This window comes from Prunus mume, linkage group LG2, assembly GCF_029339155.1.
Source record: "Prunus mume cultivar Tortuosa linkage group LG2, ASM2933915v1, whole genome shotgun sequence".
Lineage (NCBI taxonomy): Eukaryota > Viridiplantae > Streptophyta > Magnoliopsida > Rosales > Rosaceae > Prunus > Prunus mume.
In genome coordinates, this window is record NC_142699.1 from 8,170,289 (window position 1) to 8,196,686 (window position 26,398).

At 38.7% G+C, this 26,398-nt stretch overlaps 5 protein-coding genes and 1 non-coding gene across 10 annotated transcripts; 3 read left to right on the top strand and 3 right to left on the bottom strand.

Moving 5' to 3' along the window:
- Positions 1–369: 369 nt before the first annotated feature.
- LOC103319870 (uncharacterized) lies at positions 370–4,919 on the top strand. Of its 5 annotated transcripts, none has more exons than XM_089047405.1 (19): positions 370–695; positions 782–938; positions 1,028–1,099; positions 1,192–1,263; positions 1,391–1,462; positions 1,561–1,632; positions 1,758–1,829; positions 1,922–1,993; positions 2,084–2,155; positions 2,320–2,391; positions 2,487–2,558; positions 2,649–2,720; positions 3,032–3,100; positions 3,174–3,239; positions 3,322–3,390; positions 3,585–3,652; positions 3,731–4,104; positions 4,200–4,395; positions 4,546–4,919. In XM_089047405.1, the coding sequence occupies exons 1-19, from the start codon at positions 542–544 to the stop codon at positions 4,719–4,721; spliced, it is 2,049 nt and encodes a 682-aa protein (XP_088903531.1). In that variant the 5' UTR covers positions 370–541; the 3' UTR covers positions 4,722–4,919. The 5 variants fall into 5 exon arrangements, with proteins under 5 accessions (XP_088903531.1, XP_088903532.1, XP_088903534.1 ...); XM_089047406.1 differs by having other exon boundaries at positions 3,346–3,390; XM_089047408.1 differs by having other exon boundaries at positions 370–679.
- A 91-nt stretch (positions 4,920–5,010) lies between these two features.
- Positions 5,011–5,083, bottom strand: TRNAR-CCG (transfer RNA arginine (anticodon CCG)). The gene has a single exon. It is a non-coding gene; the product is annotated as a tRNA-Arg (tRNA).
- Positions 5,084–6,311: 1,228 nt separating this feature from the next.
- On the top strand, positions 6,312–8,853 carry LOC103319868 (ENTH/ANTH/VHS superfamily protein). Its single transcript, XM_089045260.1, has 2 exons — positions 6,312–6,455; positions 6,571–8,853. The coding sequence occupies exon 2, from the start codon at positions 6,612–6,614 to the stop codon at positions 8,589–8,591; it is 1,980 nt and encodes a 659-aa protein (XP_088901386.1). The 5' UTR covers positions 6,312–6,455; positions 6,571–6,611; the 3' UTR covers positions 8,592–8,853.
- A 4,752-nt stretch (positions 8,854–13,605) lies between these two features.
- LOC103319707 (Core-2/I-branching beta-1,6-N-acetylglucosaminyltransferase family protein) lies at positions 13,606–15,106 on the bottom strand. The gene is given in 4 exon segments (XM_008221284.3): positions 13,606–14,164; positions 14,167–14,402; positions 14,404–14,690; positions 14,692–15,106. Coding segments are annotated over 4 exon segments (1,122 nt in total). The 5' UTR covers positions 14,842–15,106; the 3' UTR covers positions 13,606–13,715.
- Positions 15,107–17,006: 1,900 nt separating this feature from the next.
- Positions 17,007–19,490, top strand: LOC103319706 (histone acetyltransferase). Its single transcript, XM_008221283.2, has 4 exons — positions 17,007–17,425; positions 17,585–17,699; positions 17,911–18,025; positions 18,266–19,490. Exons 1-4 carry the CDS (start codon positions 17,325–17,327, stop codon positions 19,165–19,167), a joined length of 1,233 nt encoding a protein of 410 aa, XP_008219505.2. The 5' UTR covers positions 17,007–17,324; the 3' UTR covers positions 19,168–19,490.
- Positions 19,491–20,079: 589 nt separating this feature from the next.
- On the bottom strand, positions 20,080–23,725 carry LOC103319705 (EEIG1/EHBP1 protein amino-terminal domain protein). Its single transcript, XM_008221282.3, has 4 exons — positions 23,117–23,725; positions 22,818–22,970; positions 21,597–22,076; positions 20,080–21,164 (listed from the first exon to the last, which is right to left on the bottom strand). The coding sequence occupies exons 1-4, from the start codon at positions 23,468–23,470 to the stop codon at positions 20,139–20,141; spliced, it is 2,013 nt and encodes a 670-aa protein (XP_008219504.2). The 5' UTR covers positions 23,471–23,725; the 3' UTR covers positions 20,080–20,138.
- Between the last annotated feature and the right edge of the window lie 2,673 nt (positions 23,726–26,398).

Sequence of the window (26,398 nt, forward strand, 5' to 3'; positions counted from 1 at the left end):
CCTCTCCCATGGAGATTTCCTCAAACAAACAAGCCACCATCCTAATTTAATCAAATTCAAATCCGTGCAAATATAATTATTCTATAACTTCAATTTCTGTATGAACACTGAATTGGGTTTTTGCTTTTAAATTTATTTTATTAAAGACATCATTATCAGAAAAGACCAAGTTAATTAAACCCAACGAAATTCTGAACCATGCCGCCACCATGACATGGTGTGCAGGAACAGAGAAAGAAACAGGACAAAACGTCGTTGTACTCGGGTTATTGTCAACACAGTTAAAAAAAACACTCCCAACACTGGCAGTTTGCTTTTGGCTCCAAGCGAACCGTCAAAGCCAGAAGAAAATAAAAAAGCATGCAATTGGGTAGCTCTGTTTGGTCAGTGGTCATGCATGTCAAACAAAGAAAGACTTCAATGGCTGACTTGGGTTTTTGTACTTGGATTCACAATTACAAAATTATTTAGTGATGATTCGATTCTCTTTGATTTCTAGCCGGCCTTGTGCAAATCTTTCTCTGTTAAATTAAATCAACCCATGAGTTCAAGCTTTTATTTATTTATAATTTTGGAAATGGGTATTTTGAATTTGTCTTTTTCTTTGCTTCTTCTTCTTTCTGCATTGCAGCTTGTTTCTGCACAATTAGCCACTGACCCGAATGAAGGTTTTATTTTGGTCAAGCTTCAATTGGGTTCATAATTTTGTTTATGTGATTTCAATTTGTGAATTAATTCTGGGTTGAATGAGCTTACTGTTTTTGCTGCCTCTGATTCTCAGTTTCTGCGCTCAACAAGATCATAGACCACTGGGACATGGGAAATCAGCTGAGCCTTTCCATTGATCCCTGCACTCCAAATGCAACATGGGCATCCAGTACTGCAAATCCACGTGTCATTTGTGACTGTGCAGGCAGCACCTGCCACATCACCCACCTGTCAGTTTATCACCATCATCAACATTAATTTTCAGCTTTGCATGAAGTTTTGGTATTAAAAATGTGTCTGGATTTACCTTGGTGTGCAGGAAGATATACGCTTTGGACATTCTTGGTGAAATTCCCAGAGAGCTATTTGAGCTGAAGGAGCTGATAGACTTGTGAGGGATCTCAAATTAGTCCTTGAGCTTTGGTTGTTGTCTTCCTAAAATTGAAAAATAAAATAAAAATGTTGGAACCATGGTGCATGCAGGAATCTTGGTCAGAATGTACTAAGTGGGCCCATCCCTGCTGAAATTGGACAGTTATCTAAACTTCAATACCTGTAATTGCAAGACAATTCTTTCAATTTGAATTTGTAGAGTAATTCAAAGGTTTTAAATTTTCTTTTTTCTTCTTATGTTGATTGAATCTTTTGCTTTGACTTTTTTGTATGTTGGGAAATTGAGCAGCAGCTTGGGCATAAACAATCTGACAGGTCCCGTGCCCCCAGAGATTGGGAACTTATCCAAGTTGCTTTCCCTGTAAGCCCATTTCTGCAGTGTTTCAAATAAGTGCTTTTTGTCATTCTTTTGCTTTGCTTTGTAATAGTTTTGTTATGTTACTTTTTTATGCTTGACAGAAGTTTTGGCTCAAACCAGTTTTCTGGACCATTGCCAATGGAGCTTGGAAAATTAACTACCTTACAGGAGCTGTAAGTTTTTCACAAAAATCTATATGAATTTCTCTGTTTCTTCCACAGCAGGTGTCAAAATGGGTTGTTATCTTCAGATAGGTTTTACTTATGTGACCCCTACACCATTGGTATTCTCATTTCAGATACTTAGACAGCAGTGGAGTGACTGGACCAATTCCTCAGGAGCTTGCCAACTTAAAATCCCTTAACACTCTGTACTTGCATGACTCTTTTGTTTTGAAATATTGAAGCATTTGATTTGTATATCTGTAAGTTCCAATTGTGGCTTTATCTTTTCTCTTGTCAGCTGGGCATCTGATAATCTCTTCACTGGACAACTCCCAGAATTCTTAGGGACTTTTGCAGAACTCAAAGACTTGTGTGTTTGGATTTCATTGGCACTACTACATTTCTACTTGGATTTTATTTTACTTTTGGAATTTAACAGCTACCGTTTTCTCGTTTACAGGCGACTTGAAGGGACATTGTTTGAAGGCCCAATTCCGAGCAACTTTGGTGCTCTGGTGAAACTAGACATCTTGTGAGCCCTGGTTGATGTGTATCATTTTCATTTCCTTATATACTAACTGATGTTTTTGTAGTAATGCCTTGTTTTTACTGCACAAGCCCTTTCTCATTACTAAATCAATGAGGTTTAGTTTGTGTTGTTTGTTGGAATTTCTCATTTCTAATGCGCTTGTGTAGGCGAGTTGGTGATCTTGGTGAGGAAGATTCTTCTCTTGGATTTTTGGAGAATCTCACAAGTTTGTCTACATTGTATGACCTATACCTTTGAAATCTCCTTGAACTTTGTACCAGCTGCTCAAATCTCTAATTTACAATTTAATCAAATTTCTCAAATTTTGTTGTAGGTCTTTGAGAAATTGTCGAGTTTCCGGCAAAATTCCAGAACAAATTGGCAAGTTTGCTAAGTTGCAATACCTGTAAGTAGCTTGACATTCAATCCTCCTCACGATTTCAAATGGACATATGATGTTATATGTCCATTTATCCAAATGCCTTCACTATGACAGGGATTTGAGCTTCAACAAGTTGACTGGTCAAATACCAAACTCATTCCAAGAATTTACTGTGTTACAGTTTCTGTAAGTAAGATTATTTGCATTTTGCTGTTTAAAATTACATAATGCATTATTAGAATCAAACAGACTATCGCTACTGCTGCATCATGCCCTCCTTGAACCTTATTTAAAAAAACTCAATTAGTCTCTTAATCAATTCAGCCATCATTCTGCAGTTCTGATTGGGTTGGATGATAAAACTAGCAGCATCTGTTATTACATGATTATTATGAATTACTTCTAACTTTTTAAGCTGAAATTATCGGTATAATAATGTGTTCGGTTCACCACGATTATGATTTTCCTCATTGAAAAAGTTCATTTGTGGATCTCAGATACCTTGGAGACAATAACTTGAGTGGAGAACTACCTACTAATATCATAACTCCAAAGCTTATTGCACTGTAAGTGGTACCTTTAGCTTTGCCAATCCTAGATGGAGAGATTAAACCAGCTAAATTTATTGTTTACTGGCAGAGATGTCTCCTTCAATCCTATGTCTGGGAATTTGCCTCTAAATTTTGTCAGAACAGGATTTTCAATGTAAGCTAACCTTCCCTTTTCCAGTCATATTAAAAAAAATATGTGACTATCTTTTAGGGTAATTTATCTTGTAATTCAGCAGAAGTTTCTGTGTTTTTCTCTTCAGGAATGTGCTTGGTACATCTATTAATGGAAATGGTTTACCAGACAGGTAATATATATTACTGAGTGTTATTTTCAAAAATATTATGTCATGGGGGCTCAAAGAAAATCCAAAACCTCAGTAACAACATCATACTTGTGATTCAAACTAAAGATGAAGAAAATGTGAAAACTTTATCAATTGTGAGCATAATATCAGAAGTATTTCTGATATTTTCCTTATTAAAATGGTCATGGAGTCAGGGGGGGTTTTGGATTGTTGAATTGCCTCCAAGGAAATGCCAAGTGCAGTAATCAAATCCCAGCATTGTGTAAGTGAAGTTCTTTCCTTGCCCTTAATCTTGATTTTAGTCACTGAATAAAATTTACCAGGAAAAGTTTTGTTGCAGCTTCATTTTCTATTAAATGTGGAGGCACAAGCCAGACATCTGCATCCGGCATTGAATATGACGACGATTCTGAAACACTTGGAGCTGCTTCATTCTACAAAAGCTCCAGATGGGCAGTGAGCAGCACAGGAAACTTTGTTTTCAACTCGAATGGACCTCAGTACATAGCAAGCACAGATTCTCAAATCACAGAAACTCTAGAGTCTGAACTGTACAAGACAGCAAGACTTTCGCCAAGCTCACTGAGGTACTTTGGCCTTGATTTGATGAATGGGAAATACATTGTTGAGCTTCACTTTGCAGAGATAACAATGGAAGATGACACAAGTTCTTGGAAAGGTCTTGGAAGGCGCATTTTCGACGTCTACATTCAGGTAACTAAGGCTTGCTTTTCTTGCACCTTCTCTTGCTTGCTTTGTTTATTCTCTCTTCCCCTCCCTCATGACATGCTTGCATTCGATTGTTTAAGGGTGAGAGAGTCCTCCAAGACTTCAACATCCAGAAGGAAGCAGGGGGGTCAAAGAGAGCACTGATAAAAACATTCGAAACAAACGTTTCCAACACAATCATGAACATCCACTTCATGTGGGCTGGCAAAGGCACTTGCTGCATTCCATTGCAAGGCACATATGGCCCCTTAGTGTCAGCAATCAATGTTCGTCAAGGTTATTATCATCTCCATTCACATATTGATCACGTGACTAGTTATTATGCAGCATAAATAAAATTGCGAATGATGCGTCTTATTTCGTTCATTAGTGAACTAAATTGTGCTTAACTAATCTGTTTATTGTTTTGCGAATGCGTTCTTGTAGTCCCAGGTGCTGGCAATTCTGCAAACCGTGGGAGGAAGCGAGTGGGGAGAATTGTGGGGATCTCACTTGGATGTGCAGCTGCTGTTGTGATAGTGTCATCAGTGTTCTACTTATGGTGGATAAAGGATGATGCACCTGGGCATATGAGGGTGCATACAGATATACCCAAGAAATGAGCAAATGAAAGTGAGAATGTGAGAAGTGATGGCCTTTGTTGGGTATAAATATTTGTTTGCTTAAAACAAGTGCATTTGTAAAAATGGGCAAATGGGTGTGTAGAGAATAAGAGGCTTTTTTCACAAAAATGTTAAATTTGGGGTCAAATCTCAAATCAAATCAAAGTATGCAAAATCTAGTTTATCGAACTCTTTTAATTTATGTTGTGTATAAATATATCACAAAGTCTGACCAAAAAATAAATAAATATGTCACAACTCCAACAAAAATAAAAATAAAAGAAAGAGGCGATCACGGTGGGACTCGAACCCACAATCTCCCGCTCCGGAGGCGAGCGCCTTATCCATTAGGCCACGCGATCTGTTGTTCAAAGCCCCTACTTTTTTCTTATATGTTCGTATAAATTTACAAAATCCATTTATTCCTTTTTTATTTATTCTAGTTTTTGGTTAGTACAGTTTATCTTTCACCCTCTCATTCATTAATTAAATTAAAGCCTTTTCGTTTCATTAATAACATTCTTTATTAAAAGAAAAAGGTGCAAAATAACTTTATTAATAAATAAAAAAAACATTACTGAACTTCTGTTTGATCCATCCATGTTAAAAGAAGAAAAGAAAAACTTGTTTTCTAGGTGTCCCCCTATGGTTGCATGTGTTTGTTTTAATAGAAAAAAAATATGTATTATTTAAAGAAAAATATCTAAATATCTTGTAACTTTCGAGAAAAAGGAAGACCACTAAACATGTGAGATTCTTTACTCATTACATTATTAATAAAAAAAATTTGGGTTTGAGAAGCAATGATATTTGGCTAACAGAAAATGTTGACTGTAAGGTAAATATCATTTTGTTAATAAATTAATATGCTATTTTGTGTTAAATATAAATTATAGTCTAAACTATTCTAAATTAGAATTTGATTTCGAGATTCGAATCAATTGGCATTCTTAAGTGAGAGATTAAATCATAATCATTAATACTTTATATTTTTTTTAAGATGGCCCTTCAACATCTTGACATTTTTATACGTAAGCTTATAAACAAATATCAAAATGACCTGGTTTCCTCTTGCTACAAATCATGCTCAAAATTTAAACAAGAAAAACGTTAATTACTAATTAGGATATGGAGGAACAAAAAGTATACACGGGTTTAGTTAAGTTGGCTAGAAATGATGTGTTGTCTACTCTGCATCTAATTCGAATTTCCTTCTCTCTTAAATTTTTTTTTTAATTAAAAAAAAAAAAAGTTAAATGATGGAATCTATTTGAGTAGAGTTTACTTTGCATTTTTTTGGGTCAGATGGTTGAGTTTAATTTTAGACGTCTCAATCAGGTAAGTATCACCGTAAACCGTACGCTCGGTTGACGCCTCCTTTACTAAAATGAGCTCCGCTCCACCCAATCAGAACTCATTCACACGTGTCATGCTTCTTTCAGACACGCCGCCCGACACTACCGCCAATCGAACCCAGCTACCCTCAAGTCCCAACCAGCTCCCAGATCTCAGATCCAATCCACGGCTCACATCCCTCCACGTCCCGGACCCCAACCCACTATTTAAATTCACTTTTTTCTCCATCTCCTCTGTTCGAGACACAGACAGAAAGAGATAAGAGGGAAAAACCCAACAAAAAGCACGAGAAATCTCTGCTCCGATCTCATACCGGCTCCGAGATCCGACTTGCCGGACTGTCCTAGCCGCAGATCTAGACAACCCCCGACACCGACGGTAATTACCAAAATGTCCGCCCCCTTCTATTTTTAGAAACTCAATCTTTCTCTTCAGTATTTTTAGGAAAAAGCATTAAAGCGAACCCGTTTCGGTCATTTCCGTCAAATCTCAGCCGGCATATATAATTCGAGGGGAAGCAAATCGACGGCGGAGATGGCGCCGAGCACGATCCGGAAGGCGATCGGGGCCGTCAAGGACCAGACGAGCATAGGCATCGCGAAGGTAGCGAGCAACCTGGCGCCGGACCTGGAGGTGGCGATCGTCAAAGCGACGTCGCACGAGGACGAGCCGGCGAGCGAGAAGCACGTGCGGGAGATACTGACGCTGACGTCATCGTCCCGGGGCTACGTCCACGCGTGCGTGTCGGCGGTGTCGAAGCGTCTGGGGAAGACGCGCGACTGGATCGTGGCCCTCAAGGCGCTGATGCTCGTCCACCGCCTGCTGAACGACGGCGACCCGGTGTTCGGGGACGAGATCGTGTACGCGACCCGGAGGGGGACCCGCCTCCTGAACCTATCGGATTTCAGGGACGAGGCTCACTCGAGCTCGTGGGATCACTCTGCTTTTGTGAGGACATACGCTCTGTACTTGGATCAGAGGCTCGAGCTCATGCTGTTCGAGAGGAAGAGTGGTGGTGGTGGTGGTGGTGTTGGAGATCGACAGAGCTCGATTGGGTCTAATGGGTCTTTGCATTACAGGTCTCCGCCGCCGAGGAATTACGAGTATGAGTATGGAGGAGAGCGAGATCGGGAGTTTAAGGACTATGAGAATGGAGGGGGGATGAGAAAGTCGAGGTCTTACGGGGATATGAATGAATCGGTGAGTCGAAACGGGCGAGATGAGAAGAGGGCTGTGACCCCGTTGAGGGATATGAAGCCGGAGCAGATTTTTGCGAAGATGGGTCATTTGCAGAGGCTGTTGGATCGGTTTCTGGCGACCCGACCCACGGGTTTGGCGAAGAATAGTCGGATGGTTTTGGTTGCTGTGTACCCGGTGGTGAGGGAGAGCTTTCAGCTGTATGGTGATATCTGTGAGGTTTTGGCGGTTTTGCTTGATAAGTTTTTCGATATGGAGTATCCGGATTGTGTGAAAGCGTTTGATGCATATGCGAGCGCGGCAAAGCAGATTGATGAGCTTGTCGGTTTTTATGCCTGGTGCAAGGATTCGGGTCTGGCCCGGTCGTCAGAGTATCCAGAGGTGCAGAGGATTGGGAGTAAGTTATTGGACACATTGGAGGAGTTTGTGAGGGACAGGTCGAAGGGAACCAAGAGTCCTGAGAGGAGAGTGGAGCCTGTTCCTCCGCCTCCTCAAGAGGAGGAGCCCCAAAATATGAATGAGATTAAGGCATTGCCAGCGCCGGAGAATTACACTCCGCCACCGCCCCCTGAGGTTGTGGATAAGGCGGAGCCCAAACAGGAAGTGGTACCGGACTTGGTGGATTTGAGGGATGATGGGGTTTCAGCTGATGCGCAGGGGAATAAGTTGGCTTTGGCTTTGTTTGCTGGTCCTGGTGGTAGTGGACCTGCAAATGGATCATGGGAAGCTTTCCCGTCAGATGGGCAGCCCCAAGTCACCTCGGCTTGGCAGACACCTGCTGCGGAGGCCGGGAAGGCAGATTGGGAACTGGCATTGGTAGAAACAGCAAGCAATTTATCTAGGCAGAAACAAAATCTGGGTGGCGGGCTTGATCCGTTGTTATTGGATGGAATGTATGATCAGGGCGTTGTGAGGCAGCATGTGAGCACTTCCCAATTGAGTGGCGGTAGTGCTAGTAGTGTAGCATTGCCCGGGCCAGGGAAGAGCGCCACACCGGTGTTGGCTCTTCCCGCCCCTGACGGGACAGTTCAAGCGGTGAATCAGGACCCATTTGCTGCATCATTAACCGTTCCACCGCCTTCCTATGTGCAAATGGCGGATCTGGAGAAGAAACAGCATTTGCTTGTGCAGGAGCAGCAGGTATGGAATCAGTATGCCAAGGAGGGAATGCAAGGCCAAGGTAGTTTGGCGAAAATGAGCGCTCCGGGGTACTACGGAGCAGCACCTTATGGTATGCCTCCGGTACCTTATGGAATGCCTCCGGCAAATGGAATTGGGATGCCGCCGGCGGCTGGGTACTACTACACTCCTTACTGATTATTGTGATCCTCATTTGCCTGCCTATAAATGACTTACTCTTTGTTCATTTTGTATGATGTTTTCCTAGTATTTTTTTCTATGTTGTATGAATTGTTCTAAGCCTGTTCTTGCAACTTGTGCATGAAAATGGTTGGGTGGAAGAGAGGGGACTGAAATGAAGAGATTCGTCATTGTGGGGGGATTTTGATGCTCGGATATACGTAAAATCGATTTGTGATGATGTCTCTTTGTGTTTTGTAATATTAGAATTTGTTGACAATTTTTTTCTTCTTTTTTCTTTATATATCAACAGTCAAGAATCTCTGATTGTTGTTTTGGTAACCAAATTTAATTCATTCAATTTGATACAAAGCGAGTTTCTTCTTTGGTGAAGCTGTTTAACTATGTTTTACCTGCTGTCCTAACTAATCTGGACCCAATTTGGATATAATTTGACTAAATTCGGATTATGGTTTGCTAATCCGGACAGAAACTGAGAGTAGGAAAGTTCCAAGACCTGAAAGAAATGACATGAGACATGCGACATAAACGATAGACAATAGTCCAAAGCAGCTTCGTGGCGTCAAAGAAAGCGAGGAGAATTAACTGAAAACGACCTCCTTTGTCAGATTTGGCCACGATTCTTCTTTGTTTTACAACTAGTAACTCCAGGTACTCACCCAAGTCCAAATTGAAGTCGTTCTAATCCAAATTCCAAATCAACGGTCTTAGGTAAGTGACCCCTGCAAATCAAACACTACTTTTTGGCTGCACTAATCATTAAGAACAAGGCATAGGATTCTAAGTTCTTGTTTTCTTTTCCTTTTTCGGCTTTTTTCAGAAGAATTATAGATGTGACGTTTGCTGGTTAGTAAGTTAATAAGGCGAGCACCTAACCTAAAATGAATTGGCAATAAGTGGGGAGGTTAACACTCTCAACAAAATTGTTCAATTTTTAATTCAACATTCAAGATAAATCAATGAAATCGGACAATATTAAGTCGTCTAATTATGATCAAATAAATAGATGAATATAATATTTCATGTAAACAATTAAATAATCATGATAATAATCAAGTAGTTCAATTTTCTCAAATTGGATTTTTTGACTCTTTTGACGCCGACTTGAAAAATAAACAATTCATTGTATTAGAGTATTTCCAATCGATGTGTCAAACGTGCCACGTAGATATTTAACATTATAAATAACATCTCATATCACTCCAACCGATGTGTCAAAACGATGTGGTATGAAGACTAGAGGTTGAGATGTTATTTTTGACATTTCAAAAGCAAGATGTCAAATGAATATTTTATTATTATTTTTTCTTTTCTTTTTAATTAAAAATGAATCAATACTAAAATGTAATAAAATAATAATTTAATTTGACATACCGAGTGGAGTGTAAAGCTGTGTAAGATGTTAAATTACCACATCAGTCATTAAATTTAAATTTGATATTTGGTATTTAACATCTCCTTTGAAAATGCTCTTAAGAAGTTAATTTTTCAGTGGATGAGGTAAAAATTCAATGCCATAAAGTCCACACAATTATGCTGTGAGGAGAAAAAGAACAATATTGTCTTGTTATGGCTTGTGCGGTGGTGTGTGTTGTGTGGAAAACAACTGTCAGTGGATTTAGGTTCCTTTCCAGTATGTTCCACCACTTTTTCATGAATTTGGCATCCATGACCCACCATCCTTCCTCTTTTCTTTCATGGCTTTTCTACTTTAACCCTTTACTCTTTTCTTTTTGTTTGTGCTTCTTTAACCCTAACTCCAACTTTTGATTATAATATAATGACATTAGTCATACTCTTACTGGCTGAATTCAACCTGAACCTTCTAGTTAATCCCGATAAACGCAGAATAATATCTTTCAAATACTCATTTGAGAGTAGTTAGAGTATCTCCAATCGATATGTCAAAAGTGAAATATAGACATTTAACGGCTATTAGAAATAACATCTCACATCACTTCAACCGAGTTGTAAAGCTAATGTGAAATAAATTTGGAGGTTCAGTCGTTACTTTTGACATCCCAAAAGTAAAATGTCAAATAAATATTTTATTATGTTTTAAAGACAATTGATTATTACTTTTATTTATTTTATATTTTTTTTCTTCTTTATCTTAAATAATTTGATTGTTGCAAATTTTTTCTTTCTTTCTCTTTCCATAGGAGAAATCGATCAGATTAATAAAATCAACTATAATTTCATAATTTTAAGAACCAACCTACTCAAATATAATGTCTACTTCAAAAACTGTATTACTTTTTGGTAGTAGGTATTTGAAGTTTTTTTATTGAGCCCAATTGGGGGGACCAAATGTAAAACAAAACAGAAGAAAAAACAGTCCTTCCCATTTTGACACTGTCGGTGGATTTTATAAGTCGCAGAAATTTTCTTATTAACCAAATGGCTAGCTGTTCATTCCTTCGACTTTTCCGTCAACAAAGGTGGCAAATAACACATGTATGATTGACCGCAAGTTTCATTTGTATAAACGGGTCATCGTTTTATATTAAATTGTAATTTTCCGAGAACAAATTCAAATTAGTTGAACAAATCATATCGAATTTGTACATTCGAAATCCAACACCAACATCAGAAATAATGGTTTACCTAGAATTGTTACCCAAACCAAATCAACATCGAGAGGCCAACTGCAGCTCTCTGCATCTTGTGGGGCTGAAGAGGGGATAGGTCATCTGAACTCTGCCCCATGAGTAGTTGAGGACCGCATAAATCATACATATTTTTGTAGTCCACAGGACGTTTGATTGTCGATATGTTATTGATAATATTTCAATTTTTCATTTATGTCAACAAAACGTATAGATACATTATCGATACATTTTCATCATCTCTCATTTATGTCGGCAAAACATACATGTATATTATTGATACATTTTCGCCCTGCACAGAAAAATTGTATATATACGTCCATGCTAATTTTTAATGGAGTTGAGCAAACTGCCCCTTGTGGTGTGATTTGAATTTGATAGCTGATGGCGATTTTGGTTTGGCATTGTTCAATGATGGGGCAGATGGGTCCAAGTCTCCTTTATGAGGCTCATAATGCTCTGCTTACTGGGCCAATATGTTTAACGCGTTGGTCGTCAATTTTGAGATTGTTACTCAATTTCTCTCATCATTGTTTTGCATGCCCTTCTCCTTGTTTGATTTGGAGGACTCTCCTTGTACTATATATATCTATGGTTCTTGGTGGGTTTCTGTCTCACCCATAATCATCACCATTCACCAGCTTTGCGTTTGAGCATTATAGAAGGCTTTTTCACCATTTGATTGTGTGCATGAGATGAGCCAATTGAAGTCGTTAAGAGTTGTCAATCGGGTGTTAGGTTAATTAGTTCAAGCTTTTGGTGTGCTTCCAAGTGGTCGTGGTTTAATTCTCAGTAATATTCGTGTGTGTGAGTTTTTCATCTCTCCTTTCTAACTGTGACAAAATCATATTAGATTTGTATCTAAAACAGCTTAAGATATTGAGTTTTCAATTTTTCTATTGCTGGGTTGGGTTGGGCTAATTTCCTTGTGATCATTAGACAGCCAATGTGGTTGGCTCAAATCAAATAAGTTTTCATATATCCAGATGGTAGAATTCTGTAGCGGAGTCGCTCTATAGTGAGAGCCTTATCTAAGGCCATATGTCATAATCGTTGGATCAAATTAGTTGAGTGTAGAGTTTTTTTTTTTTTCTTCTTCTTTTTGGGTGCACATAGAGAAGCACAAACCGAAACAAGATTAGTTTTCAAATCTGGGTCAGTCCATTAAAGAATAATATGGATGAATATGGACCATTTAAATAGGCCCAACATCTGTTGAAAATGCTTATGATGTAACTGGGTTCAATCAAACCATCCAACTTCTTTGAGTTGGTTAATCCAATTTGGGGCCAACAGCTCATTTATCTATTACGATCATAATAAGTCCACAGCCCGGTGATTTTTAAAATTATTTTAAAATAATCTTCATCCACTTCTCTTCAATAGAGAAAATAAAAAATAATAACTACTTTGTAATAATTCTATGAAAATAATTATTCGAAATTGATTATAAAATAAAAAGAGAATGTGGGGACAGATGTCAAGACAATAGTGCGTTAGCCTTTTGCAAATGCAATATGTGATGTGAGTGAGTGAGTTGCTAAATATAAAAATTTTAAAAAAAACATTAAAGCCGCTAGCGGACTAGGCGCTAGATTTGACGACCACGTGTCCAAATAACATTCACAGTACCTGACCCAAACAAAAAAAAAAACATTTTTTTAAAATCATCTCAACATACCTATTATACCAAGCAACATGCTTAAAGTAATTTTTATTTATATTTTTGGTAAAAAATTAATACCTTTTCACCAACCCTGATGTAAATACATGCAACTCCCCCGCCTAGATTTACTAGGTACCTTCCACCTACCTCATCTCATTTTCTAGCCGACAATGTGGTAAGTCATTTTCCCCTTTACCTTTTCCTACCTAAAATCCTACATAACAGAAATGACGTATGACATGTAGAAAGTTAGAGCCAAAACTTCAGTGTTTATGGGTCAAAATGTGAAACACACAATTTAATTATACAATCCTTTTTGGCTATTCAGATAATGAAAAATTTTGGATGGGGAGGGATGACAAGACGATTTTTGGCATAGCCCTGATTACGCCCCTACCCAATACATGACATCTATTATGTCGTGTAACACGATAAATGGTAGACATTAAAACATGCGTCAACTACATAAGAAAAAAGAGCCAAAGTTAGGCAATTCCCATGAAAACAAAACATTAGGATCCTTTTAAGTTTGTTAAAGGGCAAAGCTTTTGATCATTGACAATCACTTAGTTTGGCCGTAGGGGAATCTATAAAGCCAAAACACTACCACTCATAAAAGTCTAAAAAGAGACATTGCACCGCTTAGGCTTAACCAAACATGTTTTTCCACTTTGGAAAAACCAAGAAAACTCACCTCAAAGACCAATAAATGAAAAATATATACATTTTACTCCTCAAACCCACCGGGTTTGTCCCGGTTTCATTTTTTTTTTCTTTCTTTTTGTTAATAATTTCATTTGTAAATTACAAAAAAAAAAAAAAAATTCCTAAATATGTCATCGCATCTTAATCCTTGAAGATGACATCATTAGCTATACTCATCAACGATCCAATTGCATCCGGCGGGAACTTCCTCGCAAATAGAAACGGATCCCACCTTTCCACCACGGACCAATCAGAGCCATTGCCGCTCTCCTTCTCGTCACCATACTTCAGCCTGTCATTTCTCAGGGCGTTGATCAAATCAGGCCTTACCTTGGAAGCCTCATATGTGCGGGGGTGGCCATTGAATCTCCCGCGCCAGTCCACATGAGTAAGGGTAGCGGGCACGCACCAACCTGGGTCTCTCATGTTCATGAGGGTAGGAAAATAATTTTCCTCTGGGTAACACATGTCCCAACGCTGGCACGGTAGCTTGAACTTGGACCAGAACCGGTGGTCACCCACAACCATCCTCGCGTGCTTTCGCTTCAGGATCCAAAATTGGGACCCAATCTGAAACTCCTCCGGCTTCACTGCGGCAAGATCGCGTCCTCCCCACACGCTGCCCACCTATCGTACGCCCTGATCTCATTATCCAGAGTCTCGATGAAGCTCTTCTTCAATCGGATGAGGGTTTGGTATGTGAAGTTGAAGGATCGGATGAGGATGCAGGAAGGAAAGAGAATCATGAACATGGAATTCTTGGGGTCATCGAGGAGCGCGCGGGCGAGCAAATGATGGGTCGCAGAGATGAGAGTGAAGGTGAATCTGGGCGGGTCGGGAGGGGATGACTCGGTGGGCGAAGATGCCGGAAAACGGCGGGTCATATGGGAATCTCGGGTCGGCATGGACGTAGATAGAGAAATGGGTTTTGGGGGTTTGGTTGAAGAAGCGTTCCCAAAGAGGGGAGAATGGGAGATGGGTGATGGTTTGGAAGAGGAATGTGATTTTGGGGTGATCGGAGCAGGGCGGGCGGGACTTGACACGGGAGGTGATGCGGAAGAGCGAGTCATCATCTAATGGGAGGGATTTTGGCAGTGAAATTAGGTTGATTTGTTTTGTAGGTTTTGGTGAGTTTTGGGGATTGGGATATTTGGGTAGGGATGATGGTGGTTGTGGTGGCGGTTTGGCTTGTGATGGTGAAGATTATGGTGAGAGGCAAGCAGAGAAGAACAGTGCAGATGAGAGAAAATGGCGTTGGGGAGAGCATGGTATTGTGGCTGAGAAAGCTACAGAGATACTGACTGGTATTTTTAGCGAAAAATGGAGAGTGAGATTTGGTGGAAGAAGATGAGGAGCATGGTAATTGACGGCGGGGATAAGATTGATGACAACCTAAAAGCGCTTTTTATTTTTAAATTACTTTTTAACTTATTTTGAAAATAATTTGTTATCTTTTGTTTGGAGGATATAAAGGGGATTTAATGCTAAATAACCTGGTTTATGTGTGAATAATTCAGTCTAATAGTTTGTAATGGACGTGTGGCTTAAGTGGTTCAGTTTGTACCTAAGTTGTTCTAATCTCCTTCCCTATTTTCGCGTGCTAAAAAAACTGCAAATGCAGATTAAGAAAGTTCGCAAGAAAGTGATAACATCTTCTTTTTTATTTTTTAGAATACGCGTGTCTTCTTGCACTTAAGTTCGAGTTTTCGCCTCAGTTTAATGGTTTGGGTGGGATTCTTTTCTTTACAGTCAATGAGCGGTTGTATTTATTAATTTCGATGGGGTATATTGTCTTTGCGCTGTTATATGGGTGGGTCTTACTTATGCGCAATTGCAGACTGAATCGTCATCATCTGAGAAATCAGACTCGTTTGATTTGCACGATATAGGTTTGTGATTACATCAAATCAAAAATGGAATGGGGGACGGATAATTTATATACAAGCTTTGTTGGATATCATGGTAGATGCACACGTGGTAGGCATGCAGATGAGGTGGGCCTCCTTTCCTAAGTCTCTAATTTGTGGGCCCGCATAGTGATGCTTGGAATTGGAGGTTTGGTGGAGGCAGAAAAGGACGCAACTTTTTCGACTTTCAAGTTCTTGTAGAAAAAATTGTGATTTTACTTGAAACTTAAGGCCTCGTGTGTGTGGTGTCCAGAATTGGGTTTGGACTTTGGAGAGACAACAAAATTAACTAACTCGGATCCCCATATCGGACTCCGGCCCAAAATCAAGTTTCGGATTTGTACCCTACTCTATTTTAAGGGACTCGAATCCAAAATTAATTGGCAATGATGAAAAAAATTCGTACCATATGTTTTGTAATGCCAAAGCTTCACTTTTCCAAGAAAATATTTTTGATATGCTCGGACCTCGAATTCCAACCTTAAATCTCAAATTCTATAACTTAGATTTTGAATCTTCATTTAGGCCTTGAATCCTACTTTGAATTATGGACAAAAATCTTGAACTCGAACTCAAGGCGCAATCCTAAGTCCCCCGCTATCTTTTTGTTTTCAAATTGTAGAAATTTATTGAATACAATCAATAACAATTGGATCATGTTCTAAAATGAAGATTAAATATTACTAAATCAAATATATTTCGCGAATAATGCATGATGGATGGCATGTATGACACATGTCTCCTCATAAAACCAAAAGTATGGTACAGTGCACTTTCCCCCTAATAAATTTGCACGTGTTCCCTTTAATAAACGCTTAACTATTTGATTTAAGCCTATAGTTTGATGAAATATTGTCCCAAAGCGATAAGGGGCAGAATCACATCACAATTATGTTGACTTACCAAGCATATTTTTTCGTATTTCTCATCACATTTAGATTTCAAGAATACCATGCAGGTGCTCACGCGTGGATGATTTCCAACTATTAACACTCATTATTGTAGATGCATGTAAAATTATCGTCGATGAGTATGCGAGTGATTGTCACGAAACAATGTTATTTAGATTTTAGAGAATAGATTTTAAACCCTAAATTGTAGATTTTAGACTAAATTACATTTTTTTAAAAATTTGGTCTTTGGGTCAAATAATTTGTGTAAATTGTACACATGATCAATTGTAGAGTACAGTTGGTTTCTGAGTTGGGAAGCCATGTATTAACAGTTTGTGTGAGGTTGGGGTTGCTTAAAGGTGACCGACAGTGACAAATATCATCAGGACTCTGTACTCTCTCCCCCACACCATTCCATGAACACATGAATACATGAATTATCAATGTTGTGGTCACTGGTCAGGAGAGAGAGAGAGAGAGCCAAAAAACAAAAGCAATTAAAAAAGAGAGAGGGACTCCTGGGGTTAGGGGAAGCAGGCATGTGGATGAGTGGGGGACACACCAAACTCATCAATTGAAACCCTTTGAAATTATTGAGTTTCTGACATTCAAAAAACCAATAAATAAAAAAAGCATAGCAAACAAACAGACACCCGACCCAGTTGCCCCTCTCTCTCTCTCTCTCTCTCTCTCTCTCTCTCTCTTCTATTGCTCACTTGAAATCTTGGTGGAACTGCTGCATTTTGGGTCAGTGTCTTGAAAAGAAAAGTCTTTGAGGGAGTCACAGTGAAGAAGACAGAAAGCACAGGCAGAAGCTGCCTCAAGTTCTCAACTTTTTTCATTAGAGCCCAATTGGAGTTAAAGAAGTTTGCTTCTCTCTCTCGCCCTCTCTCTATCTCTCCCTCTCTCTCTCGGTGTGTGTGTGTGTGTGTGTGTGTGAATTGGTGAGGATGCCAAGATCAGGCCCAAGACCATATGAGTGTGTTAGAAGAGCTTGGCATAGTGAGAGACACCAACCCATGAGAGGTTCTCTCATTAAAGAAATTTTCAGGTTCCCCACTCTCATCTCAACTCTAAATTTGCATGTCTATTTTTGCTTTTTGTATTTTTTGTTTTTTTGGGTTTTGGGTGGGTTTTGAAATGTTGAACTTTACATTTGTGCATATGTCTGTTTGTCTCTAAATGGTAATCACTTATGTGTTTTGCTCAGGGTTGTGAATGAGATCCATAGCTCAGCTACCAGGAAGAACAAAGAATGGCAAGATAAGCTCCCTATTGTTGTCTTGAAAGCAGAAGAAATTATGTACTCCAAAGCAAATTCTGAGGTAGTCTTTTACTCTTTTCCTGCTCTTATCTCAACCAAAATTGCTTACCCTTTTTCTAGATACTAATGAGTATTGATTTTAAGAATTCAATTTTGCCTTTTCTATTTTCTACGTTTTTTAGTAGCAGAACAGAGTTGTGGTGTATGTCGCTGAAGTTTTACTTATTCGGCTCTTGTAAAGTTTTGTGCTTTGGAACTCTGTTCTTTTATAGGCTGAATACATGGACCTTAAAACCCTTTGGGACCGAACAAATGATGCTATTAACACGATAATTCGGCGTGATGAGGGTACTGAAACTGGAGACTTTCTTCAGCCTTGTATTGAAGGTAGCTAAAACAGTTTTGACTTCATTTTTTTCTGGTTGAATCTGTTTGCAAATTTGGGCCAGAATCAGTCTCTGGATATCTGCATCTGGGTTTTTATCACTGTTAATAAAATTTTGGATGAGACATAAATTCTTGATATTGTTTAGTATTTTCTTGGTTGTTATCCATGTATAAGACTACTAATTTTAATTGTATATTTTCTTTCTGTGTTAACTCTTAATTTTTCATATAACAACCCAGCTGCTCTCAATTTGGGGTGCATTCCAAGAAGAACTTCGAGGAGTCAACGACATACTAATCCACGGTGTTATCTGATTCCCATCACTTCCGATGTCCCTAGCATTTCTCCTAGCGTAGTAGAGAATGCTAGTCAGAGGGATTACACATCCAATTCACAGTATAGGCCTCATTTTCCAAATTTTGTGAAACCCAAAAGTATGACAACCCATCTTGGCTTTGAATCTAGATTCCCTGTTGTCCAAAATAATGACTGCACTACTATGAAATTCGGCATTGCTTCCGAAAATATTCCTCCTTTGGGTTATGACCAATTCTCCCCTAGGGAAAGTAAGGCAACATCTAACTTTTCTTCATACCCTCTGCACTACGGAAATTTTCCTCAGTTTGAAGAACTCAAGCCTGGTTTTGTTGTCCTTCCTAAACCAGTTTCTGACCCAATAGAACCTGCGAAGATGGGAGTTATTTCCAATTTGCTCTGTAATGGAGATAAATCAAATGACAATACACAAACAGATACCAGGGACTACACTGAGAACCCATGTATGGTTGGGTGTGATTTGTCTCTGCGGTTAGGCCCACTGTCTACTCAATACTCAATCGGTGAAAACAGCCAGGCTGAAGAGGTCAAAGATGTTTGTGCTCAGGAAGGGACCATGTCCAGTGATCAGTCACAACCACAATTCGATAGACGGCCCTCTTTCATTGGTAAGGGTAATGAATATGGCCCAAGAGACTCGTATTCAAGTAGGTTGAATTTTGAAGGTGAATATATGAATGAACAAGCGACAGTGAGAAAGCGAAAGGCAGCTTTCAATCACCCAACAGGGGATACCAAATTTTATAGGCAGCCAGAGCTTCCTTTTGGTCACTTGACTGGAAATATGAGAAATGGAGGTTTGTAGACTGACTCCTGCTTTAGTAAAGTTAATTGCCTCAAGATCTTGATATTGGCTTAGCGATTGTGCATTGCCGAAAGCTTCCTTTTGCAATCTTGATGTACTTCCTAGCTACATTACATGGTAATGAACTGTGCTGCTCTTGCAGTGTTGTAAGACATGAAATGTAAATAGTGAATCTGAGATTAGATTAGATGAGGGAATGGACTTCGGATCTGCAATGTAGAAATGGTGATATGTCACCCATGATGCTTTCTAGAACCTAGAACTTCATGTAGTTATGGTATTAACTTTAATTTTGACTTGATGAAGATTTTGGTTTGCGGTTACGCTTTCTCTCAAACTGGCTTGAACTTGTTCAAATTTGTGTAAGATTGAGTTTGATTAGATTGGCCTTGTGATGGTGTGGCTAAGAGATTCATAGGATAGGATTATTCTTTTCTGGTTGTGTTTGGATATTATTAGGTATATGGGATCTATGTGAAAAAGGGAGGACAGTCCACACAAACACAAACCTAAACTTTACTGTTTAAAGAATAATCTTTGATTCATTAGTGGTAACAGATAAGGTTATTGTCCTTATGGGCCCACCTTTAGATCGGTCTATTATAGAAGTTGGGGGAAATTTTAGTAAGAAAGAACTCGATGGAGATTTTTGTTTGTGTGAGTGGGGGACAAGGAGTTTGTCACTTTAAAACACACAATTATCTCGAGCCATTATGCTTTTGTGGTTTCTTGTTTGATTAACAAACAAGGCAAAAGAAAAGTAAATGTTTTAATGAATGACTGGATGGGGCTCTTTGTTTGCAATTTGGCACGAATGGTGATAAATTGTAAAGGCCATCTGTGGGGTCAAAACAAATGCTCATCTTTCTTTGTTTCAGCATATCCTCTAATTTGGAACATATTTCAGAGTTATTTTTCTTTTGGTTATGTGACCTATAGATATAGTCGACTTTAAAATCTCATTAAAATATCTATCTAGTCTCAAGAGTATCAGAAAATGTTAAGGAATGAAACCCTTCTATACAATTCTGGTGCTTGATTTCTATGCACTCTTCACCCGAGAAGAGAGAGTAAGTGGAAGAAGTCGCAGAAGACAAAGTGGAAGAAGAGGAGGAGGAGGAGGAGGTGTAGTGGAACTCGATCTGCAAACGCCGGTGGAGAGGTAAAGTAGATACTGTCCCCTTTCTCTCTTCCTCCTCAAGCTCCCCAAGTGGTATGGCAGCAAGAAATCTTTTAATGAACTGCCGGCAACACTCTTTTCCACTACATATTTCTTCTAGGCTTACCTCCTTGTTACTCGCAGACCCTGCAATGTCCTCTGAGCCAGCCTCTGCTTTCTCTGCTTTCCCATACATGACGCTCGAATCGTCGAATTTTAGCATGTATGCCTGGTTACACCCCTCAAACAGTCTCTCACCCAAAGAATCCATGATATAGTAAGCATCAGCTTCAACCTTCAGCACAAAAAAATGGTCGTTCCAGCTCACTATATATATCCTTGGTTTGTCTAACATGGTGTTTCTATTGATCTCATCCCATATCTCGTCGAACGACATGAGTCCTTTCAAGCACTCGAACTTCTCGGGGCTGAAGAATCCAATGAAAGACTTGTCAGGCGAGACGTCGAGAGGTCTAACATCAGCTTCCAAAACTGTTTCCAGGTCGAAGTGTTTGTTGGGAAATAAGTTTATGTAAGTTTCGTTGCTGCAGAGTTTTTGCCACTCTGTGGAACCTTCTGTTATGAGGCTGTCGAATTTGGATCTTGTAGGCATCGAGTCTTGGTTCGAATGCAGCCAGTGGGCGATGACTGCAACTAGTGCCGTGCAGGCACTCTCTCCGGCTGCCTTTTCGCTCCTTTGATCAAAAGAAGCAAAGAACACTTTGGTTTTGAGCTTTGCCAGCCCATCTCTGCTGAATACTTCCTTTAATTCCCATCTACTTGTGATACAATCTCCATGTTGGTGGTTTGAAGAATATTCAACAGTAGTATCTGTTTTCTGGAGAAAAAGAAAATCCACATGAGCATCATTTGGGAACATCCTTTTGTCTCATAAAGAATTATAGTAAGAAGCATTGATGTTTAGCAAAGCTTGAAGGATTCATATTTACTCATTACCTTTTCTCGTTTGGTCAATATATTTACTCATTATGTTGTTGACAACTTTTTAAATAGAGGTGACTTATGTAATTTGGTCTCACCTCTATTAAAACTACGATCACCAAAGTGAGAGTAAATGTACATGTTATGTGGCAAATATCGTCCAACTATTTTTAATTAAGATTTTTTAACACATGACATGTCATTCAACCTGTCACGTGACAGAAAAGTCTTTACCACGAAAATATTTATCGAGTAGATGTGGTCTAAATGGCAAGACTTCCATGTCATTGTCCTAACTCCAACTTTGAACTAATAAAAGGTCACATACCTGTATAGAATCACCGAGATTGTTGTCGGCAGAAATTTGAAGTGCATTGGCCTTGCTAGTCTTCTCAACAGAGGGCTCCACTTTTCTTCTCCTTGGTGGTTTGCCACTCAACCACTTCCGCTTCCTCAAGAACCAACTCTTCTGGCCCGAGTCAAACCGAATCAAACAACTCGGGGACGATCCCAACTCGGGCTTTGAACTCAACTCTGCACTGACACCATTCGAGCTGAGTTCATTTTCTGGTGACGACCCTTCTGAGTCAGACAGGGATGACTCGTCCCAGTCACTAGAAGTCATGACTCGGTCCCCATGACCCTTTCTCTCATTGTTGCTCGTCTTTCTAAAGCTCCTAGAGTAGCTTACACTTCGAAGCAACCTGTCCTTGTCTGAATCGGCCAAGTCTTGACCGAGTCTAGCTGAGTCTTGACCGAGTCCTGCCGAGTCATGCGAGTTTCTGACCTCAGAACAGCTTAGACAAACCTGCATACGGCACCATCAATCAGACATTGAAAAACCATAAGCTTACAATGAATTGAAAACGAGACCATTAATTTAATTACTACAAACTTGTCTTTTCTTTTTATTTGGGAGCTAAAGCCGAGACTTAGTAAAACTAAGATCCTATCAAGATTTGTTTACATTAACTAGTAAATTGATCCCACCGTTTCATGACATGAACAACGAAAAAGGACTTGTATTTTAGCAGAGAGCAATATTTTCACTACAATATTTTTTACTTGGAGGCCCAAAATCATTTTTATTTTTATTTAAAACAAATGATACTGGGGAGGGAACCCAATTACGGAGTAAGTAATTGCTCGTACCCACTAGAGTAACCACTAGAGTTACAAGTCCCTTATCCTGAAAATATTCTGAATAATGAACACAAAATTAAAGAAAATAAATATGCTGGGTATTAATATTATTGCCTAATTAGGATGAGAGTGACCTAACAAAAACTCTCTTTACCTTAAATGGGAATTAAAATAGCTAAGCATGGCCTTAATTTCCAATTAAAGCGGCTAATACAATTCATTTACAGTTGAGCAAATGCAACTTTGTACAGGTAAAAATGACAGATGACCAAAAACTGAAAACACCATAAATGATAAATCTAGTCTGTATCCTTAATTTGCCATTAATGTACTATTGAAGTTAATTACCAAAAACAAACAAAAAATGAAAATAAATTAATAGTAAATAAATAATGAATTTAATTACCAAAAGGGTAGCTTCTCTGGGGTTCATCCCTTCCATTTTCAAAGTGACAGAGAGCTTCCTCTGAATCTGAGACTCCATCTTCCAAGCCATTTCTGCTAAATTCAACGAAACCTTCCCCAGAACCACCATACTCTTTAATTTTGCACTCTCTCCCTAAAGTTCACATTTAAAAAATTAAAAAATTTATACTTTCAATTTCAAACATTCAACAATTACGCAAAATGCTTAATCTTAAAATTTTTAAATTTTTTTTATAAAAAAAAAAAAACCCCCACGAAGGATAAAGAATTGAAACTTACATGTAACAAAGTGAAAGTCAAATCCCAGGGGCTAAAGGCACCACCTTGCTTCAACCCAAAACTACAGAGGCTCTGAAATTCATCATCCCATTCAACGACCTCATGACCTCTGCTCAGAAACCTATGGCTGGTGTAATTCTTCTGGTGCCGTGATGATCTTCTGCCATAGAATGGAACCAGAGCTCCAGCCCCTCCAGCCTGAGACCCTTTCCATTTCACCTCAACCACCACACCAACCCTCTGCTTCTCATCCCCCACCTCCTTTCCATTGCAGTCAAACCCTTCAAGCTTTAACTGTTTGACCTTGACATGGAACCTCTTTGTTCCCCCACGTGCCCATGGCGACCACTTCATCTTCTTCAATCCCTTTTTCCTTTTTCTGTGAAGAAACCAAAATGTGTCTGCAGAGAATTAATTGGGTTGAGAGAGGAAATGAATAAAACAGAGGGGAGATGAGAGTATGAGTTTTTTTTTATTTTTTATTTTTATAACGAAATAATATTCTAAATTGTTCTAATGTATCGGAGGTCTTTCTTTATTGAGTCGTAAAAGAAGTAAGATGACAGCTATGGTTTTCTAAAGCTTTTTGTATCCATGGCCAAGTCTCTGCGAAAGGAAAGTCCAGCGCCTCCAAACGCCCGTGTCTAATGTAAATCCGTGTGCGGGCTCCACGGCTATACACGTTTTCGGAGAGAACGCACAATTTTTGGGACATGCACGTGACTATCACGTGAGTTGACAACAGGGATTATCTGGCAAGTGTTTGTTGGTTGGTTGGGTTTTCGGTGCGTACGTACAGTACAGGTGTGGCTGGGGTGGCTACGCAGGGGATTGGAGCTTGGGTGGTGACGCGTCAACGCGGACACGCGGACAGCTCGCACACGTGCATTTTTTGTTGGATAAGTAAGATTAGATGGAGGAGTTTGGACGAATGGATTTATGCGTGTGCTGCGTGAATGGGCCAATGGCATTGCGTAGAATGAACGACCTTCTAAGAAGAGGATTGCTAATTGGCTTATCTATTGTTTTGTTTATGTCATTCAAAGTTTTTAGACCATATTGTACTTTCAGATGTGACGGGGCAACATCTTCGTGGATGACGGGGCAGCGATTTGGTGCCGATCAAGGATCTTCCGATATTAAGTTAGAGTGAATTTACGTATAGGATAGACTCGACTTTAACCCAGTACTATTGAATTTGAACAAGATAAAAATTAGTGTTAGTTTTACAATGCTAACCAAGCCCAATTAAAATAAGCCAACACCAACTGTAAAATGGGTTGATAGATTTAAAGTACAAAAATTATGGCCCAAATTATATTATTTTTGCTTCTTCTCTTTTTACCTTTAATATTTATTTCTCTCTTTTGAGGCATTGCTCATGGGAGTGCATCACCAAATCATCATGCCTAGATCACTTATTATTGTACTAGGTTTGACATTGCAGATCTAAATGGAAACATAGACCTGAAAATTAAATAATAAACGCATAAAAATTAGTGAAAGATTGGCTCCATTAGAGATTAGCTGTCCAATCAGATAAAGGTTAGCAGAGATATCATCCTCTAAGTCCATGAGTTGCTTTCGGCACTTCACTTCAAATATTAATGGCTGCATGCATCCGCCACTTAAATTGTCTGCGTGCATCTTCTTAAATTGTCATACCAACTTCAACTCCACTAAATGCTCCACTTCAACTTCAACTCCCCTCTTACTTAAATTTCTGTTTCAGCCTCTGTGGGTTCGAGTACTCTAACTAGCATCCGTGTAATATGTATGAGTTTAGTATTATTGCCCCTTTAACTAAGAAAAGTTCTCACCAAAAAAAAATAATAATAATAACCCTTGAGGCTCTTTTTAAATAGTAAGTGGGCTTAGGCTGGGCTTGAGGGAACACCCAATTTTAAGACAGCACAAGCATTTTCATTTTCATTTGGGCCAGCTATGTTTTCTTTCCTTTTTCAAAAGGAGGAATATTGATAATCGGACAAGGAAAATATTCCGACTCAACTTCATAAATAACTTGGGTATCAATAGAATCACCATATTTTAAATATCAAAGGTGTACCATACATCTTCGACATAGACGAGAAAGTCTTATATGTAATTTGGTTGTATACTCTTTTGTGTTTATAACACATTTTGTCACGTGATGACGTAGACATAAAAAGAGATGCGATCGAGTATATATAAAATTTTATCCACGCCGGTCAACAACATGAACCAACCCACTATACACTAATACAACCATGAATGGATTTTTGACATTGAGAGTTTAGCAAAGCTCAACCAATGCATTTTCCACTTCGTTGAAATTGAGAAGGTTTATATATTACCTAATGCATATTTTATGTGCAAGTTGGTGTGTTTTTTTCAAATTTGCAAGTTAATGTATGTTTTTCAAATCTCACGCCTTTAAGATATTGTTTGAAAATTTAAAAAGGTATTTCTCCGAGCTATGTGAAACCCTTTTGAGTTGTGCCTAACACCACGATCCTCCATATATTATTGATACCGCTTTCAAAGTCATATCTATGTTTTTCTCCTTAAACTTTTTTCTCTAACTATTATTAATGTTTTGTTTTGACTTTAATCTCCTAATTTTTTTAAAAAATACTTTATTGTAACGAGGATAATATTGTTTTGCTATTCCCGGCTAATAACACAGTGAAAAGTTTAAAAGTTATCTCACTTATCATTGTGTTATTAGTCGGAGATAGGAAAAAGTGTTATTTCAGTTGCATGAGAGTTTCTCTACATAATTAGGGGTTACATGATATCATTTTCACACCATTATGACTGATATGGTCAATATTGTTAAATAATTTACAAATAGTGGTTCCATGATTATAGAGGCATGGAAATTTTGAATAGACTTTTGACAGCAAGAACAAGAAGAATTACCATTCATATATATATATAGGTGATCTTTAGTGTTGATAGTTGACAACAAGAGAGAGTCGTGAGATGGTGATCTTTTGTTTAAATTCGAATCATTTGTGGCCCTACGTAAAACAGTATATAAACTACAACGGGGGCCATGATGCTTGTGAATTGCGGTCTCAAAACTTGGAAAGAAGAAAAAAAAACATAAATTAGACCTCTTTGGAGTTTTTACATCAAACATTACAGCTATTTTTCTTTTTTCTTTTTTTAAATAAAAAAATGATTGAGACTTTGAGCATGATCGCAGCTAATTCATGAATAATTAAGCTTCTAGAGAACTCCAAAATATGCTAATCACATGTTGGGATCTCCAAAATAGATATACAAAAAGGCATA